Source organism: Lytechinus variegatus, chromosome 5, assembly GCF_018143015.1.
Source record: "Lytechinus variegatus isolate NC3 chromosome 5, Lvar_3.0, whole genome shotgun sequence".
NCBI classification, from domain to species: domain Eukaryota; kingdom Metazoa; phylum Echinodermata; class Echinoidea; order Temnopleuroida; family Toxopneustidae; genus Lytechinus; species Lytechinus variegatus.
Window position 1 is genome coordinate 34,026,367 of NC_054744.1, and position 18,681 is coordinate 34,045,047.

General features: G+C 35.3%; 1 protein-coding gene across 2 annotated transcripts in view; it reads left to right on the forward strand.

Annotated features, from left to right (window-relative positions):
- Positions 1 to 18,681, forward strand: part of LOC121415979 (furin-like) — a 51,825-nt gene that overhangs the window by 14,184 nt on the left and 18,960 nt on the right. For both annotated transcript variants that reach the window (XM_041609391.1, XM_041609393.1), the window contains exon 6: positions 12,356 to 12,444. In XM_041609391.1, coding sequence (XP_041465325.1) covers positions 12,356 to 12,444 — 89 coding nt within the window. The remainder of the gene's footprint in view (positions 1 to 12,355; positions 12,445 to 18,681) is intronic.

Below are 18,681 nucleotides of genomic sequence, written 5' to 3' on the forward strand. Positions count from 1 at the left end.
AAATACGATTAATAGCACATTTTATTTGGTCATGAAATAAAAGCTTGCAACTACAATTAATTTCTGTGCAGTCCTATTACATAACAATCTACTACAAAACAGGGCCATAGGCAGGAATTCTTGTGGGGGGAGGTTGAATTAGAGAAAAGTGAACCCTTTTCAGATGACCAAACACGAAGGAAACTCAATTTACAATGTTTTATTTTTGTGGGGAAGGGGCTGGAGCTTTCCATCCACCAAGCTTTAAATGAACGACTTTCCTTCATTTTTCTTCTCCATATAAATATAGAACTATATATTTACATGTAATTAAATGTATATATTTTTTTGCTGTTGGTGAGTGGCTGGGTTTCGCATAACCCAGGGAACCCCCCGGCTACGGCCCTGCAAAAGATTCTTGCGTTGCGATCTATTAAAAAGATATGTAGCAATTTGCAATGCGATAACAGGAAAATAAAGACTGGGATAAAATACTGTATGTAAGCATGTATTTCTACTTTTGCTGAATGGCAAAGTATCAGTTCTCTGATGTGATTCCGGATTTCAAAATACAAAGGAAGTTCCCCACTTGCAAAATTGTAAATTGTATAACCAGGAACTGCATGTAAACTCAAACTATACATGTACATCCTGTCCTTTAATTTGGAAAGTTTTGTTTTTCTTATTAAAAATCACCTCATCATGGACATGCTTAACATTCAATTTTGGGTAGAATTGAAATTTGCCAATCCTTGATAATATTTCTTGACTTTTTAACTATTCTTTCCACACATCCTGATTTAAAGTACCTGTAAACTCAAAATGAGATCATTGGTTTGTACATTTTTTTAGGTAGTTTCACACTTCTCAGTTTTCTCATATTTCTCCAGAAATTCTTAAAGGGGAAGTTCACCCTGACAAAAACTTTATTGTAAAAATAGCAGAAAAAATAATAAAAAATATTGCCGAAGGTTTGAGAAAAATTCATCAAGTAATTAAAAAGTTATTAGAATTTCAATTATTTAATTTGTGACGTCATATGCGAGCAGCATTCCTACATAGCGAATGGTAAAAAAATCAATGAAATATCATTTTCTAAGAAAATTGAAAATGGTTTTCACTGTACCTTTTGTATATCAATAGACAAATCATTTCACACCCAATCATGAATAGAAAACAAAATCAAGCCATCAGGAACCATGCAAAATTTGAAATTCATGCATTTTATATTACATAACACATGGGGCAGCTGCTCGTTTATGACGTCACAAATCCAAACCTTTGAGCTCTAATAACTTTCTTACTCTTTAACGGATTTTCCTCAAACCTTCACCAATATTTTTTACTATTTTTTCTGCTATTTTTGCAACAAAGTTTTCTTTAGGGTGAACTTCCCCTTTAAGTGAACACTGTATGTTAAGAAAATAAAGCAAAGTATTTATTAGATTTAGATCAAACAGACTTGAACACGTATGTAGTTATTCTGTATTACGGCCACAAGATGTAGACTTTATATGTTTGTTTGTTGTTTTTTTTTACTGCAGCACGTAATGCTAAATTCTTTAATTATGTTTTTATGAGTGGATAATTCCTGTTCAATGAAAACAACTTTTTGTGACCGAATGAAAAAAATGAATGAATGCATGCCGTAATATTATATGTTTCCCATCAAAAATTGCTTTATTCCAATCAATTCCAGTATGGTCTGAATTTTAAAAACGTTTGTTATAGATCGAGAGTGACTGGGGCTATCCCAAAATTTCCTATATATTTTACAATCGTACACTGTAGATCTCAAACAGATACGTGTATAACAATCAAATCATCAAGGATTAAATCCAAATTTAATGTTGGACTGCCATTAATTGCTGTGCTCGATTTATTTTTAATCCTTGAAATTTAGAGTCTACTTGTAGCTGCCTAATAGACATAGGCGGCAGAAGCAGGGGGGGGGATGGGGGATAATCCCCCTCTAAATTGTTTGTTGATAACCTTTTTTTTGGGGGGGGGGCATCCGCCGCCAATGCTAATAGATAAATGGATAGTATTAATATATTTCTTAAGTAGGCATATGTGTAACTGATAACAGGCTTTCTGAAACCGGACCTTTTGTTATTTTAGACCTAAGTTCAGCCATGCATATTTGCAGAACTTTACACCTTTTATCATTTTAATAACAAGAAGTACATGTATAAATATCTTTGATTCCTCTGAAATGTGGAAGAAAAGATAATTGCCTTCATGGAGCAAATAGGATAGAATTTTCTTAGATTTAAAAAAAAATGAAATGATGTCTTTCTCCAGAAGCCTACATTTACATGTACAGGCCTTGTCTCTGACTACCTTCATTATCTTTCCTATCTCCTGATACATGTAGGTCAAAAGTACAGAACTTATTGAAATATTGTGGATAGGTTTAGCCTTTTGAACTTTCTACATAGTGTACATGTATGTTCGTAGGGTAGTGCTGATATTTCCCATCTTCATACAAAATAATTGGAGATTGAGACGTCTGGGAACTTGTGTAAAATGTTCTTGCCAGAATTCTTTCTTATCACTATGGCACACTGAAAACAGGTGTCATCATTGATACGTTTGAAGACTTGGCATAGAACTACCAATATGACGACTTGTACCATAAAAGAGTGCGGTAAACTCCTGTCAAAGTTTACATTAACACTGTAAGCAAACTGTTAAGTCTGCATAAATTGTAGCAGGAGTAGGTCATCAAATGGATTTAAACAGGTTCCAACAAATAACCAGCAAAGGTATAAGGGCCTATATGTATCTAATAAAACAATGAAAAATAATGTGAAAATAGATAAAATGTGTAATTGCTGATTAGCAATTAGATTGGTCTCTTTCAAGCCATGATAAGACATGTGCCCACCTGATATGCTTATTAATGTTGGCGATTTTTCAGCCTGCTCTTGTATCGCTCCATTTCTCTTCATCTGACTGGCCTAAGCCTGCCGATGACTCTTTTGTGTTATCAGAAGATGAAATTCAAGATTTAAGGTTTAATATTCAACATTGAAAATGGTTTTATCTGTCCATGAATGCAGGAGTTCAGCTTCCAATTGCTCTTAAATGCATCACAAATGATGGAAAATATGACAATTGATGCAATGAACATGTATCATTAGAAAAATGGAAGTTTTAAACCCCTAACGGACAAGTACATCCCAACAAAAAATTTGATTTTCATAAAATGAGAAAATCCAACAAGCATAACACTGAAAATTTCATCAAAAATCGGATGTAAAATAAGAAAATTACAGCATTTTAAATGTTCGCTTAATTTCACAAAACAATAATATGCACATCCTCGTCAGGTATGCAAATGAGAGAATGAACTGATGATGTCATCCACTCACTCTTTTCTATTTTATTATATAAAATATTCTAATCTTCTCCTCATTGTCATGTCAAACATTGTCATGTTTTTTCCTCCCTGAACATGTGGAATTGCCATTGTTAAGTTCAGTTGGTCCTAAAAAATGTGTAAAAAATTGAAAAATCTATAATTCAAACGATAAAAACAAAAGAAATAGTGAGTGAAAGACATCATTGACTCTCTCATTTGCATGCTACTGTTTTGTGCATGTAACTGTTTGTGAAAAATAAGCGAAACTTTGAAATGTCATATTTAAACTTCCTTAATATTTTACATCCAAGTTTGATGAATTTTTCAGCGTTATGCTGGCTTCATTTTTCTCTATTGATTCAAATCAACATTTTCCTGGGGTGGACTTGAACTTGAACTTTACAAGTTTGAAGTACAAGGTTAGAAAATGATTTTAGTTTTATTTTGGGGGCTAGTTTTCACAACATAATGCCTAAATAGAAATCTGCTACACTGGATAAATAACATTGCAGTATAATAATATTTTTTTCAGGGATCCTTTTTTTTTTCAGGGGAGCGTTCCATGAAAGGACATGTTGGACCAAATGTCTGACAAGTCCAGTTTAATCTGACAGCTACCATAGTAATGATGGTTCATAGCCAATCAAAATCAAGGAAAGTTGTTAGATCTGACAACTCGTTGGACAAAAATGTTGAAACGCTCCCCTGGGCTCTTTTGAGCATTTCAGGGGCAAAATCACCCTAGGGGAAATCAGCCTGAGGACCATTGTATTTTTTTACCCTGGTATAAACAGTCCATGTAGTTTAATCATCATAAAATGGGGTATTCTAGGCTGAAAATAATGTCTGAATTAATAGAGTATAATTCAATATAAAGCAAAATGCTGGAAATGTCATCACAATCTGAAAAAAAAATAAAGTTTAATATATTTGAATTGGAAATTTTAGCAGTATTTTGTGTGAATTATATTATCAATAGTTGCTTCACAATTACCATATTTATGCAGATGGCCATCTTTTCAAAGTTTTTATTGTGTATGATCCCCATCCTACAAAAATGACAATATGTTATTTCCTGTTTACTACATTCAGTTTTTAATACAAAGTTTTGTAAATTGCAAAATCCTTGGCTTTATGCTTGGACATCTGCAGATACTAGCTTTACCATGAACTCATTGATCTTTAATAGAGTTAATCATTGATTACATTGATTTTGCTGCTGTGGAACATACAACTGCTTAATAGTATTTACTTTTGAACTTTTGATTGATATATTTTTTTTTACAAATGCTTAAAAAGACACATTTAATCCAGTAAAATAAAAAACTGTTTTTTATAGCATGTTTCCTTCTCAAAAAGCTTCCAAAATTTTCTTTGAAATAAAAATCACTGAAAAGTACAATGAACTGAACTCTACAACACCAATGTTTCGTTAATTGTGAAAATGAATACCTATGTATATTTGTAAATTTGTATTCAACAGATCATTGAAAATATACAGCTGCATTTTACCTGTGCAAAGTGATGATTTATAATGTGTATTGTTGTGGCCTGCAATACTGCCATTTGGTAAAAAAAAATCCCCATCAATTACACTGCATACAGGACACTAGCAATTCGTAAATGTTTTTAGGTTTTTAGAACTATAAATTCAAACATATTCATCATAAAAGGAGACCTCAAACTAAACCACATTCTGTTTATCATTTTTGCATTTTTTTATTATCATTTTTTCCTTGCTCGTGGAAGCAGAGATTACAGCATAGTTGTATTCTGAGTAGAATTAGATTGATTGATGAGGGCAGTTAAAATAATAGCATTGCATTAAAGTATTAAGAATCTATGTGAACTTCTTTGAAGTTTGATCTCTTCAAATTGTCACAATTCAGGCCAGTGCTGCATGTAGTATGTACGTGCTTGATGCAAAGTAAAAAGGGGAAGGATGGGGGGGGGGGGGGATCCTGCAGTTGTTCAATTTGGGTGAACTGCTACGTTTGTGTTGTGATTCTTGTGAGTTTTAAGGTTTGTACAGCTGGGTAGGAATTTAACAGGGAATTTCACTCCACAAGGGGTGATTGCTTTTTTTTGGGGGGGGGGGGGTTGGGGGCTCTTTCTTTCTTTTCAAGGGCTACTTTTTTCTTAAACAAGCAGTGATGCTTTGAAAGCATTTCTTATTGTTCTTTATGTAGAAAATTAGTTTTCTGTGAACTTTTGTGAATATTACATGTACATGTAGGTGGTTTCAAACTGCCTTGATCACAAGAATCCCCATTAAATTACGAGAACTTTTTTCAGGCAAAAATTACGAGAACTTCTTTCAGGCAAAAATTCCCACATTCACACCGCCCTGAAACATACCCCTCAGGATAAGTTCCTGAAATTATGAGCATGCGCAGTACTAGTACACGGTCTGATTTAGCAAGCAAGGCGCGAAAATCAAAATCGCTAGCTCAGTAGCCACCCACCGCGCCCTACTTCACACTGTGCAAAAAAGTTCCAGTAATTTGCTTTCACATTAGGTGGTTTCAGACCGCCTCGAAGTTCGCCAGTTCCAGGTATTCTCTGATCGGGAAATTTACCCCGATCAGAAAATACCAGGTATTTTGGTAATGTGAAAGCAAACTACGCGTAATTTCCCCGAAAGAAAATACCCGCTAAATAGTAGGTACTTGGCGAAATTACGAGAACTTTCGTGGGGATTTTTCCAAGGTCGCAGGTATTTTGGCGATGTGAAAGCAAATTACGGGAACTTTTATCCCAGCGTGTCGTTGGGCGCGGCGGCGTGGGTGGCTGCTGGGCAAGTGATTTTGAATCTCCCGCCTTGCCTGCTTATCAGACCACACTGCGCATGCTCGTAACTTCGGGAACTTATCCCGAAGGATGTGTTTCGGGGCGGTGTGAATGCAGGAATAATTAACGGGTATTTTTTAGCCTTAAAAAGTTCTCGTAATTTAACGGGGATTCTTGTGATCGAGGCGGTTTGAAACCGCCTATTGCCAAAACACCCGCGACCTTGGAATCCCTGCGAGAGTTCTCATAATTTTGACAGGTACCTACTATTTTAGTGGGTGTTTTCTTTTGGGGAAATTACGTGTAATTTGCTTTCACTTTTTCAAAATTACCTGGTATTTTCAGATCGGGCTTAATTTCCCGATCAGAAAATACCTGGAACTGGCGAACTTCGAGGCGGTCTGAAACCACCAATTGTTTGTGGCAGATCTTGGGGCTACTATAAAGGGGATCGCTGGTTGCCCCCAAGCATTCATCTTGTGATTTTAATGGGTGATTTGGGCTGTGATGATGAGAGCAAATTACCTGTCGGCTTTGTGTATTTCCTACACCTTACAGCCATGCTGAAAGCAAACACAGAAGCTCCTTGCTTGAAGCATCTTGACAGCCAATGCCCAGGTGCGATGAGTTAATTGAAATAAAGCTCACCAATCAACCTCGAGGGTAGTAGCATTTCTCTGAAGTCAGATTCTCAACAAAAAAAATCAGATGATGAATTGTATTCAAGCATCCATCAAACATAAAAAGTAGAAAGGATGAATCTTTCTTGAAGGACAATTGTGTAAATGAGCAATTATGATCTTTGTTTGCCAATCAGCACTCCCATGTGTGAACTTACGCACATGTATACAGCGCTTGCGTAACATGAGAATTGTAATATCATGGCTTTGCTGTATTAAAAGCAGGAGGCCTTAACTAAAAAAAGAGTGATTTTGAGTAAAGTGGTGTCAAATAATTTTCTGCTACATGAATTAGTATTATACTTTTGTGGTGTGATGTACACTGTACATACATGTACATGTAGGCAGTAGGAAGTACATGTAATAATCATTGTAAAAACTGGGATGTATTATAACTGACACCAGTTGTCTATTAAAGAGGACCACCCCCTGACATGCTAAAATTACACCCTAGAGATTTAGCGTAACACCAAAGAGTGTAAAAGTCACAACAAAGGTACATGTAGGTGTCAACATGAACTAACACCAGAGTAAAATGGCAAGTGTTCTCCTCTACATGTATGTACGTATGCCAATCAACACCACATATTTTTACTGTGTATTATTCACTTTGAGGTTTTGTAGTTCTCACAATCTATAGGTGATATTGGTCATTTGGGTATCAAAATGTGTAAAAGGAAAAAAAACCACCTAAACAAGACAAAAACCAAAAAAGACTGGCCTGTATTCTCAAAAGAGGTTTCAATTGTACCATGGTACAAAACTAAATTTACAAAAATATGCAGGGACTATGCAGATTTTTTAACATACATGTAATTACACTTGTTTTGTTGTGCACATAAAGTTAAATCCAATTAAATGCGCACTTTTGGCACAGTGCGCTTTAATAAAATGAAGTGCGTTAAATAAATCTGCAGAATCCATGGTTTTGTACCATGGTACATTTGAAACCTCTTTTGAGAATATAGGCCAGTAGGTCTATACTGTTATGTCAAACCTCAATATTAAAATACTATTTCATGTATAGTACATGTACCAGCAATTGGTGTATAAGCAAGGCCATTGCACATCGGATCTCTGTGTTGGTGATACAATGTAAAAATGCTTTGCAAAAATGAGAGAATTGATGAATTAATGATATTCATGAATAAAAATCAGGCATCAATTTGTGTGATGATGGGCTGAAAATTAGAGAAAGTACAGGTAAATGCAATAAGTGTAGGGGACCTCCCCCCCTAAAAAAAAAAAAAAATTGAAATTTAGTAGAACAAAAAATAAATGAATGAATAGATAGATTCATGTAAATAAAAAAAATCAATAGATAAAATTTAATAAATAAAAAAAATATAAAAGAAAATGATGAACACTTTGATGTCTATAGTGTACAAGACTTGAACAAAACATTTGTTCTGCTTGGTATATATTAGTTCAAGTTATGATAAAGGTGGCACATATGAATTACACATAATCATTTTATAACATTTTGTTTTCAAATCAAATGATCTTGTGTACAAAAACCTATTGTAACCATCTAGGTCAATTATTTTTCATGCAGGTATGACAATTATAGTCATGAATTCTGGCTAGATATACTCAACCTTCAGTGCCACCCTGTACCATTTTACTACATGTACGTACAACACCATTCAAACTTCGCTCAGCCAAGATAGATGACATATATTTCTGATTGAGCTTTTATTTGAACAAGGGTATACACTGTACCAGCAACATATGAAAAAACCTTCATTTTTGTCAAAGGATTGTGTTTTGATTTTTTCCCGGTAATATTGATTTATTTTCACCAATGTCAATATTGTTTAATCAGGTAAAAAGCCATGAAAAAGCTAGTCTTTCATCCTGCTTTTGTCGGCCACTTGTCTGGTTTGTCAAATATGATATTGATTATGATTTATGATTATTACAAGATTTACAATGCAATTGATCAAAGTCATCATACATGTACATTTGTGTATATATGTGCAATGGCACAGTAGCAATTCAAAAATGAGTTTGTACCTAGATCAAATGAAAAATATGTGCCAAATTATTTAATAAGAATGTTTACTGGTGGATAAAAGTATCTTATATATCACAATTTTGTGTTTTTATTGTTTTGGAAACAAATTAAGTTATTTCTGAATCTCACCTGGCAGTTTTAATAATACAGTTAAGTCTACTTTGAACCTCCTTTCAATGTTCTAATATTTAAAAATGTATGTAATTTACAGATGGATTTTCTTTTCTTCATCCGTTTCACACAAACACACACAGAAAGGAAATGACTTTGAAAATTACCTCTTCAATATTGTACCATGAAAGAACTTTATTGCCCAAGAGTAAAATTATCTTTCAGAAACCCCCCCCCCCCAAAAAAAAAATCTCCAACCACAATTGTGTCTGCCCTAAATGTACTCAAATTTTGTATTGTATGCATCTGAATTAAAAAATGACACCCAAACTTGGCAATGATTTATTTTCCTGTCATTCAGTGGGTTTTTGTTTCTGTAAAGATTTTATTACAATCTGATGGATTCAAGGATCAACAATTTGATGAAAGATTAGTTTGAGTAACCACAACAACCAGACCCATATGTCATGATTAATCTTTTCTCCAGCTAATAGGGACTGAGATTATACTTGATTGAAATCTGCTCAAATTTTGTTTCTTATGATTCGGGGGGGGGGGGGGGGGGGTGTTCATAGTTCATGGAGGGGGGGGGGGGTTATAAGGAAAGCTTTTGCTGAACTTCTAAATGTGAGGAACCACCTCATGATTTTTGCATGTGGCAAGGCTTTGAAATCCCTTTTTGAATTGCATAATATAGCAATTATTATGTTTGTTTGCATATTAGCAGCATTTAATATCACAATAGCCAGATATCCTGAGCTGCAGGGAATATTTATGAAAACAAATCCACAGTCATGTACATGTATATTCACAGTTAAGCTGTATTAAATTAAATTGATTAATGTGTGGTATTGTGGGGGTGGGGTGATGATGAAAAGGGTTTGAATCTACTTAAAATTTAGTGGCAAATTGCCTATTTTGTTTATTTTTTCAATGAAAAATATCAACTGTACATGAACAATTTTACAAGGAATGAGAGAGAGAGAGAAAAAAAAACCCATAAGTGACTGCTTTATATCAGTGGTTTTACAGAAGGGGATGTGGATTTTTTACCATTTTCTTGTTTTTGTGCAATTGTCACAAATGTAGATGAAACAGCTTGGTAATGCTTTTATTCACACCAATTTGCACCACCATGATGTTGATAAATTGTTGAAACCACTAGATGAATTACTTTCTGAAGGCAAGAAAAAGATTCAACCCAAGCAATAAAGGTTACAAAATAAAGAAATTGCTGAGGCTTGCTCTTTTGCTTTGCCATCAATTATCTGTGCTTGAAATACTTTTTATGCATCTGACCCAGTTTATGTATGTAAGAAATGTATAAAATTGCCTGCTCATTGTTAAAAGTTCATCTTTTTTCAATATCATATTGCTGATCATTTTCTTTGTTGTTGTTGAAATTTTCAATATGAGAACATATGGTGACCATTAGATCAGGACGTCTGGTTGATACTGTACTACAAACTGTAGAAGATACATTATGGGTGAAAAGCAATCAACATAGGTTGACTTTGATTTATAATCAGTCGTTTTAATAGCTATTTGAGATGCACAGTAACCAGACTATTAGTCTTGACTTGCTCATAAAGAGAGAACGTGAGACAATTTGTTTCTAGGAATCATATACAAGTCTCTATTCCAGTATATTCCACAGATATGTAGTGTGTTTTTTATGGCCTGTGACGATCGTCTGCGTTCGAGGAGCAGGGTTGCCACACTCTTTCGAGAAAACCCACCCAGCTTTTCTCAAAAGGGTTTGATTGAGGGAGCGAGAAATGGGGAGGGGAAAATGAGGGAGGGGGGGTCACAAAAGGCTGCATGTTTTAGTATTTTCTGGACCAGTTTGCTTCTGTGGGCAGTATCATGTACTACATAGTTAGTCTGTTGGTGGGCACATCGTGGTCTAGTGGTTCCGACTCTCATCTTTCAAGCAAAGGGTCGTAGATTTGAACCAAATCTATGGCATACAGTGTATTTTCCTTCAGCAAGAGATTTTTCCACATTGTGTTTAATATGCTTATTAACCCAGTAGGTGAATATGTAGGAAGGAATTATTCCTTGAACGCACTCAGCATTGCTGATAAAGTAGCTTAAGATAAAGCTGGGGTAATGATAGTTGTATCCTCTGGCAAAAAATACCATATAAATCCAGCTAATATTAATATTATTTGGTTGAATATTGAATGTGCCTGAGCTAGTTTGGCGCTGTATGTTCGCCTCATGTTTTTCAGCTTGTTAAATGTTCGTAATGTGGTATGGTGTCAGAGACCCGAGGGAAGATTAGTCTGCAGGCACAGACCCTGATTGAAACTTTGATCAACATCTGTGTCTCCACGCAAAGACTAGCACATATACAACTTCCTGTTCCTGAACGAGAGGGTCTACAGTGAACAAGGCATTAGTAGGCTGCTCATTCAGACTCTAAACTCAAGTGAAGGGTTTGCACAGCAGACTATTAAAAGGGAAGATGCTGACAGATGTGATCACAGCAACATTTTAGACACTGATCGCAGAACATGCTCAGAGTTTAATCGCATGCTGCGATCAAGAAAAAAGAGGTGGAAGCCGGTACTTCCAAGTCACAAGACCAATGAAGGGAACCGTTTTCCCATAGAGTTTGAACATGTGGCTCATCCTTAGGCCAAGGCCGGCAAAATATGTCTTTGAGTCTGGCCTACATCCCTGTCTTCGTTGTGTGCAAAGATATGCACAGCTATTTGTGACCATAGCTTGAATTCAGCTATGGACTAGAACTCTTCATCAATGTACATGTAGTTCATGTGCATCGTTCATGAATATATATAATATCAGTGTTGTCCAATAGGCTGTGAAGTGTTTATGATGTTATAAGAACATAGAATTTTTGGTGATATTTTGAAGTGAGTTTGTTACAAGTGAGAGATGTGAAGTTAAGGAACAAAATTAATTAGCATTTTGAGCTTCATAAATATTTTTTTTACAATTTTGTCTCAATGTTTGTACCTTTCTTCATGTTGCATTCATTTTCATTTCTATATTATTGTTTAAATACATTTCACTGTAATTAAAACAATATTTAGTCAATCCCAATAGATATTTATTTAGCATTTGAAAAAAAAGTCATGCATGTATATGACTTGTGTCAAAGTATTTGTTTTGATGTTTTTTGTGGAGTTGGGCCCTGTTGCATAAAAGTTTACCATTATGGTACGTTTCCCATGCAATGGTATCTTGCATGGAATCCGTGATTTTGATTGGCTATTGATCAGCGTTACCATGGTAGTCACCATTGGATGGCAAAGCTACCATAATAGTACATGTAGTAACCAAACTTGTATGCAACGGGGCCTTGTTGGTCAATATATGCTAGTGTGAAATGTGATGAATAATGATATTGATAACCGTAACGTGACACTGTTTTATCAACAGACATGGAACCAGATGTGCAGGAGAAGTAGCAGCCCAAGCAAACAATAGCATATGCAGTGTGGGCGCGGCCTATAACGCTGGTATTGGAGGTAAGTCAATATCGAGGAAAGAGATACAATGTACATGTATAGTATGTGTGCCTAATATCTCAGTCACACTTCCCCGACGGCGGCCGTACGGTGAGACAAAAACAGCCGTTTTAACATTTTTTGTACCAGCTCCATATGAGTGGTTAGAATGAAAGTGAATGAAATGGCTGTTTCGACTCACCGTATGGCCGATGTACATGTACAGTGGAATTGTGACTGAGGTATATCTGATGAAATACTCTCAGACACATACATGTAAATACCTGTACATGTACATTAGAAACAAATTTGGTCTGAAAGAGGGTTATAAACAGAGAAAAGGATGTGATTGATATGTTGCATGATATATTTGAATAATTATGTCTCTTGAAATCTACAGTGACTACACTGACTCCCTGAGGGGTAGATGTGAATATGGAAGTCGGTTTAATGGCAGAAAGCTATAAAATGAATAGTGAATTGAATGTTCACTTTACATGTACATGTAGCCCAGTATTGTCAGTTTATAAAATGTAGAGGCAGTGATTTATATGTATTTCCTTTTTTTCATCATGATTTCATTACCATAACAACACACTTTGTGCATAGAAAAATCTGATATATGTGTATCAAGAATGTTGGTGGATCTTTTTTTTTTATATAGTGCTATAAAAAAGTCCACTCACATTCTTGATACACATCTAAAAAATATAAGATTTTTTGTGTTTGAACAATTGAAAATATTACAAAACCATATGGAGTATATAAATTGCCTGTAGCAAAGTTCATTGCATAGTGATTAATCATAAATTCAATGCTCATTGAATTACAAAATTAGCACGAATTACATGTACATGTAGTGAGATACATCATATATATATATACCTACAATAGTGTTTCTCTCTTTCCCAAGGTTGCAATTATCAATTGATTAAATTGTATTGAGTGACATTTTCGGGGATGATCGGAAGATCATATACTGAGATATGGCGCATCCCAACTTCATCCTATAATTTGACTACTTTAAATTGGCAATATTCAGATATCATTATTATTATCATTATTTTTTTAAAGCTATTATCATTGTTATTATTTTTATCAATATCATTATTGATTGTTGTGGTTATTATGTTACCAAAACAAAAAGAATACATCGTGCATTGAAACAATCAAGCCACAAATTAGTATCAGAGTGGTCTAAGAGTTAAGTGCACATGGTAAAGGATCCACATCAGCAAAAATACAATGTAACAGAATAAGGGGTAAAATCTGTCAGTTGTAGAAATGAAGTACATGTAGCTGGTGTGTGAACCCCCCCCCCTCCCCCCGGCAGTCGATCTGTGTGCCTGTGTGCATTATAGATTTGAAACAAGATTTTTACATACATGTACAATAAAATCAGAGTGTTGTTTTTTGACGAGGCCTACAATGTAGATATATTTGTCTCATAGGAACATTGGTTATTCCAAAGGAGAATGAATATGTGATGGAATAGCTTGAAGGAATATTTCCTCTCCACCCTAAAACATCTGTCAGACGTCAGAGAGTTCTTTTCAGATAATCATGATAGAATGAAGAATACATGGAGAATGATGAGGAGAGAGAAGATGTATTCAGACCTCATTTAAAGGGGAAGTTCACCCTGACAAAAAAGATAATAGCAGAAAACATTTTATTAAAAATTAATGAAGGTTTGAGCAGAATCTATCAAAGAATTGAAAATTTATTGTCTCACCTGCGAAGCAAAGTGAGACTATAGGCGCCGCTTTTCCGACAGCGGTGGCGACGGCGGCGGCGTCAACATCAAATCTTAACCTGAGGTTAAGTTTTTGAAATGACGTCATAACTTAGAAAGTATATGGACCTAGTTAATAAAACTTGGCCATAAGGTTAATCAAGTATTACTGAACATCCTATTAGAGTTTCATGTCACATGACCAAGGTCAACGGTCATTTAGGGTCAATGAACTTAGACCATGTTGGAGGAATCAACATCGAAATCTTAACCTGAGGTTAAGTTTTTGAAATGTCATCATAACTTAGAAAATATATGGACCTACATGTAGTTCATGAAACTTGGACATAAGGTTAATCAAGTATCACTGAACATCCTGCATGAGTTTCACGTCACATGACCACGGTCAAAGGTCATTTAGGGTCAATGAACTTTGGCCGAATTGGGGATATCTGTTGAATTCCCATCATAACTTTAAAAGTTTATGGATCTGATTCATGAAACTTGGACATAATAGTAATCAAGCATCACTGAAAATTTTGTGCAAGTTTCAGGTCTCATGATTAAGGTCAAAGGTCATTTAGGGTCAATGAACTTTGGCCGAATTGGGGGTATCTGTTGAATTACCATCATAACTTTGAAAGTTTATTGGTCTAGTTCATTAAACTTGGACATTAGAGTAATCAAGTATCACTGAACATCCTGTGCGCGTTTCAGGTCACATGACCAAGGTCAAAGGTCAATGAACTTTGGCCGAATCGGGGGTATCTGTTGAATTACCATCATAACTTTGAAAGTTTATTGGTCTAGTTCATTAAACTTGGACATTAGAGTAATAAAGTATCACTGAACATCCTGTGCGCGTTTCAGGTCACATGACCAAGGTCAAAGGTCAATGAACTTTGGCCGAATTGGGTGTATCTGTTGAATTACCATCATAACTTTGAAAGTTTATGGATCTGATTCATGAAACTTGTACATAAGAGTAATCAAGTATCACTGAACATCCTGTTCGAGTTTCAGGTCACATGATCAAGGTCAAAGGTCATGTAAGGTCAAGAACTTGACCATGGCCATGTTGGGGTTTTTTGTTGAATAACAATCATACATGTATCTCTGTAAGTTTATTGGTCTAGTTCATTAAAAAGGGAAATAAGAGTAACCATGTATCACTGAACATCTTGTGCGAGTTAGAGTAGTATTCAAAGTGAGCACTGCTGCTATATTGAACCGCGTGATGCAGGTGAGACGGCCAGAGGCATTCCACTTGTTAGAATTTCAAATTTGATTTGTGACGTCACATGTGCGCAGCTTTACCCAAAAAAATTCAATGAAATTAATTTTTACTGTACCTTCTGTATATCAATAGACAAATAATTTCACACCCATTCCTTAAAAAAAAATACATGTTAGTCATCATGAACTTTGCCCTGATTTACTCCTATCAGAAGGTATTTTTGCTGTGTGAATGCAAAATACTTGTAATATTCCCGCCAAAATTCCAGTATAAAATACATGTATGTACTTGTCATAACAAGAAATTTTGCATGGATTTTTACAAAGTGGCTTCTCAACCCAACAAGTAGTTGGGAATGGGTGCTGTAGGGCTGCTGAGCTAGTGATTTTGAATTGTGCACCTTGAATACTAATTGGACCAGAGTGCGCATGCACATATGGTACGAGAACTTATGGTTCGAGAACTTATCTCAGATATGTCTGAGCCTGAACATGTTAAAGATAAATGCCAGTTGTGGTAACAATCTCAAATTCAAAATTACTTTTTTAATACAGAATCCAATATAATGAGCACCCAAGTGTCTGTTTGTATGAATAAAAAATATGTGCCAAAGGATTCAGTGGAAGATATTGTGTAATTGCTGAGAAATGAGCAAAATATACATGTGCAGATTCTGGCACTTCCATTGCGTATTTATTCCAGTAAGAATAATATACACTGTCCCACGTGTGTCTACCTGTGTTGGCGATCTTCAGTTTTCTCGATTTTCAGCTTAGAATTTATGATTTACAAAGTTCAGTTTATGTAATACTCCCGGGGGGGGGGGGGGCCACTTACATTGACGAGTGGATACCATGCGCGACCAAAAAAACACGTAAAAAGGATGTCTTTTTCACGATAGGGCACGTTACGTACGTAACATGATAAGGGTGTCAAAAACACAAAAATAATGAAAAAAGGGTATCTATTTCGCTAGGAAAATTACGTGTTTAGGGTCTAATTTGCGGGGATGATAAAACAAAATTAAAATGTTTTATAAAGGATGTCCTTTTTGCCCCAACACTTCGTGTTTAGAGTCCGATTTGCGTGAGGTGTAGAAGGTGGGGTCGTACTAAACCAAAAAGGTAAAGCCGACGACCGAAGGACCCGTAACAATAAAATATTCCTGTACTTGTTTAGGGGTTCATTTCAGGGAATATTTGCCAAGAGTATCGTTTTGTTTCCAATACTTGTTAAGGGTAGGGTTTCACACGCCAATACTTGTTAAGGGGTGCATTTTCAGAATATGGAAATTACGTGTGTAGGGTGCTTTTCGAGACCCCATGGTCGTGCATGGTATCCACTTGTGAATGGAATTGGCCCCCCCCCCCGGGGTAATACTGTACCAGATCTAGAATCACGATGATTTTGATTTAGTAATACTTAACCTTTGTTTTACAGACTTACACGTACTCACAAAATCAGTGTTTTTCTGCAACTACTTTCATTTAGCTTTAAATATACTGTACTTCAGTGGGTAAATAGAGGCAGTCTGAATAGACCTTTATGAATAATTAACCCTTGCCGAGTGGGTAGCCAACTGCCTCCTGTTTTCTGGGATTGGGAGTGAAGTCTGATAGCTAGAATGATTATTCATCATCTGTCTGTGGAATCTAGAATCAACTGTTTCAGATGAAAATGATTGATTTTCATGCATACATGTACATGTACATGTTCATGTATTTGTAAATTTTCCTTGCCTTTTTTATAAAATCACATGTACCCTGAATATAGTATGTGGGTAAATGTGTGGGCAGTTTGGATAAAGGTCAAGTCTACTCTAACAGAAAGTGGATTTGAATTAACAGAAGAAGAATATTTAACAAGGTTAATGCTGCAAATATCCAAATCAGATGAATAAAGCATTTTCAGATAAATTTCTTTTATTTTTCACAAAACAGAATTTTGCACTTCACAGAGATTTACAAATAAGAGTGTTGATGTCACTCACCATTTTTCATAGATCCAATATAGAATACATGTTTCAACTTTTGCAGATTTGAAAATAAAGAAGCATCTTTTAGAATCACAATGTTTTGCAACAATCTCACTCTTTTCAGGGAGGATTCAAGGCCTTTTCACATTCTTATGAGGAAAAAATAACATACCATATTTCCTATAATAAAATACAAAAGAATTTGTCAGTGACGTCAACAGTCCTCTTCTTTGTATACCTACCAGATGTGCATACCTACCAAATAATTGTTCTCTGAGATTGTAAATAAGACTTAAAAATCTCATAATCTTACTTTTACTACCGGTATCCAGTACTGTAGGAGCTGTTATTTTCGCGGATTTCGCGAATTGCCCATCGGCCGCGAATTTAACAACACGCGAAAATATTGACACATTTCTTAGTCAGTGCCAATGTCCCCAACAGCAAAGCTTTACTGTAGAAATCATGTTGGTGAAAAATGGAACTATGCACCTGTATATGTACAAAAAATAAGGCTTAGAAAGTACAGTTAGTGATTCAAAAAGTTAGCTAGAATTTCACTTTTTTTAATTTCTCAAACAAAATCAGAGCCTAAACTATTTTCTAATATTATTTTATCAATATTTATACACTCTCTGTAATATCAAAATGTATTTTTCATGAAATAATTTGATTTTATTTTCATCTGATTGACTCTATACACACGTTTTGGCAGCTATTTGCATACTCATTAATATTCATAAGTCACATGACCAGAGCTCTTAGAGGTGAAGATTCTGTTCACAAAATTCCACTTTTTTTCACTTTTACCAACTTTTTGAAAAATGAATCGAACAAATCACAAATTCCAAAGATTGCTTAACCCTGTAGATTACAGATCAAATTGTGGCATGATGAATTTTCAGATCTAAAGGTGAAAAAAAGTGTAATTCAAGCCACTTTTTTCCACAGTTTGTAACTGTTTTTACAGGGACATATTTATGTACAAAAGACACATCAGCATAGAGACTTTGATGAGTATGAATATGCACGTAATTTGCACTAGTTTTGCTTCTTAGAAATGCTGTGGAAATGTTTTGTACATCTTCCAATCGCGAATTTAACAACCCGCGAATTTAACAACCCGCGAAAATGTCGGGACCCCCGCGATTCGCGAAAATGTCGGGACCCCCGCGATTCGCGAAAAATTCTGTACGCGAAAATAACAGCTTGTACACTATTTGATGCAATTTTAAGTGATATAATGCTTGTTTGATTTTTCTCTTCTCTTTCCTTTGAATCAGCTTTCTGCTCCCCTTTTGTAGACTTGCC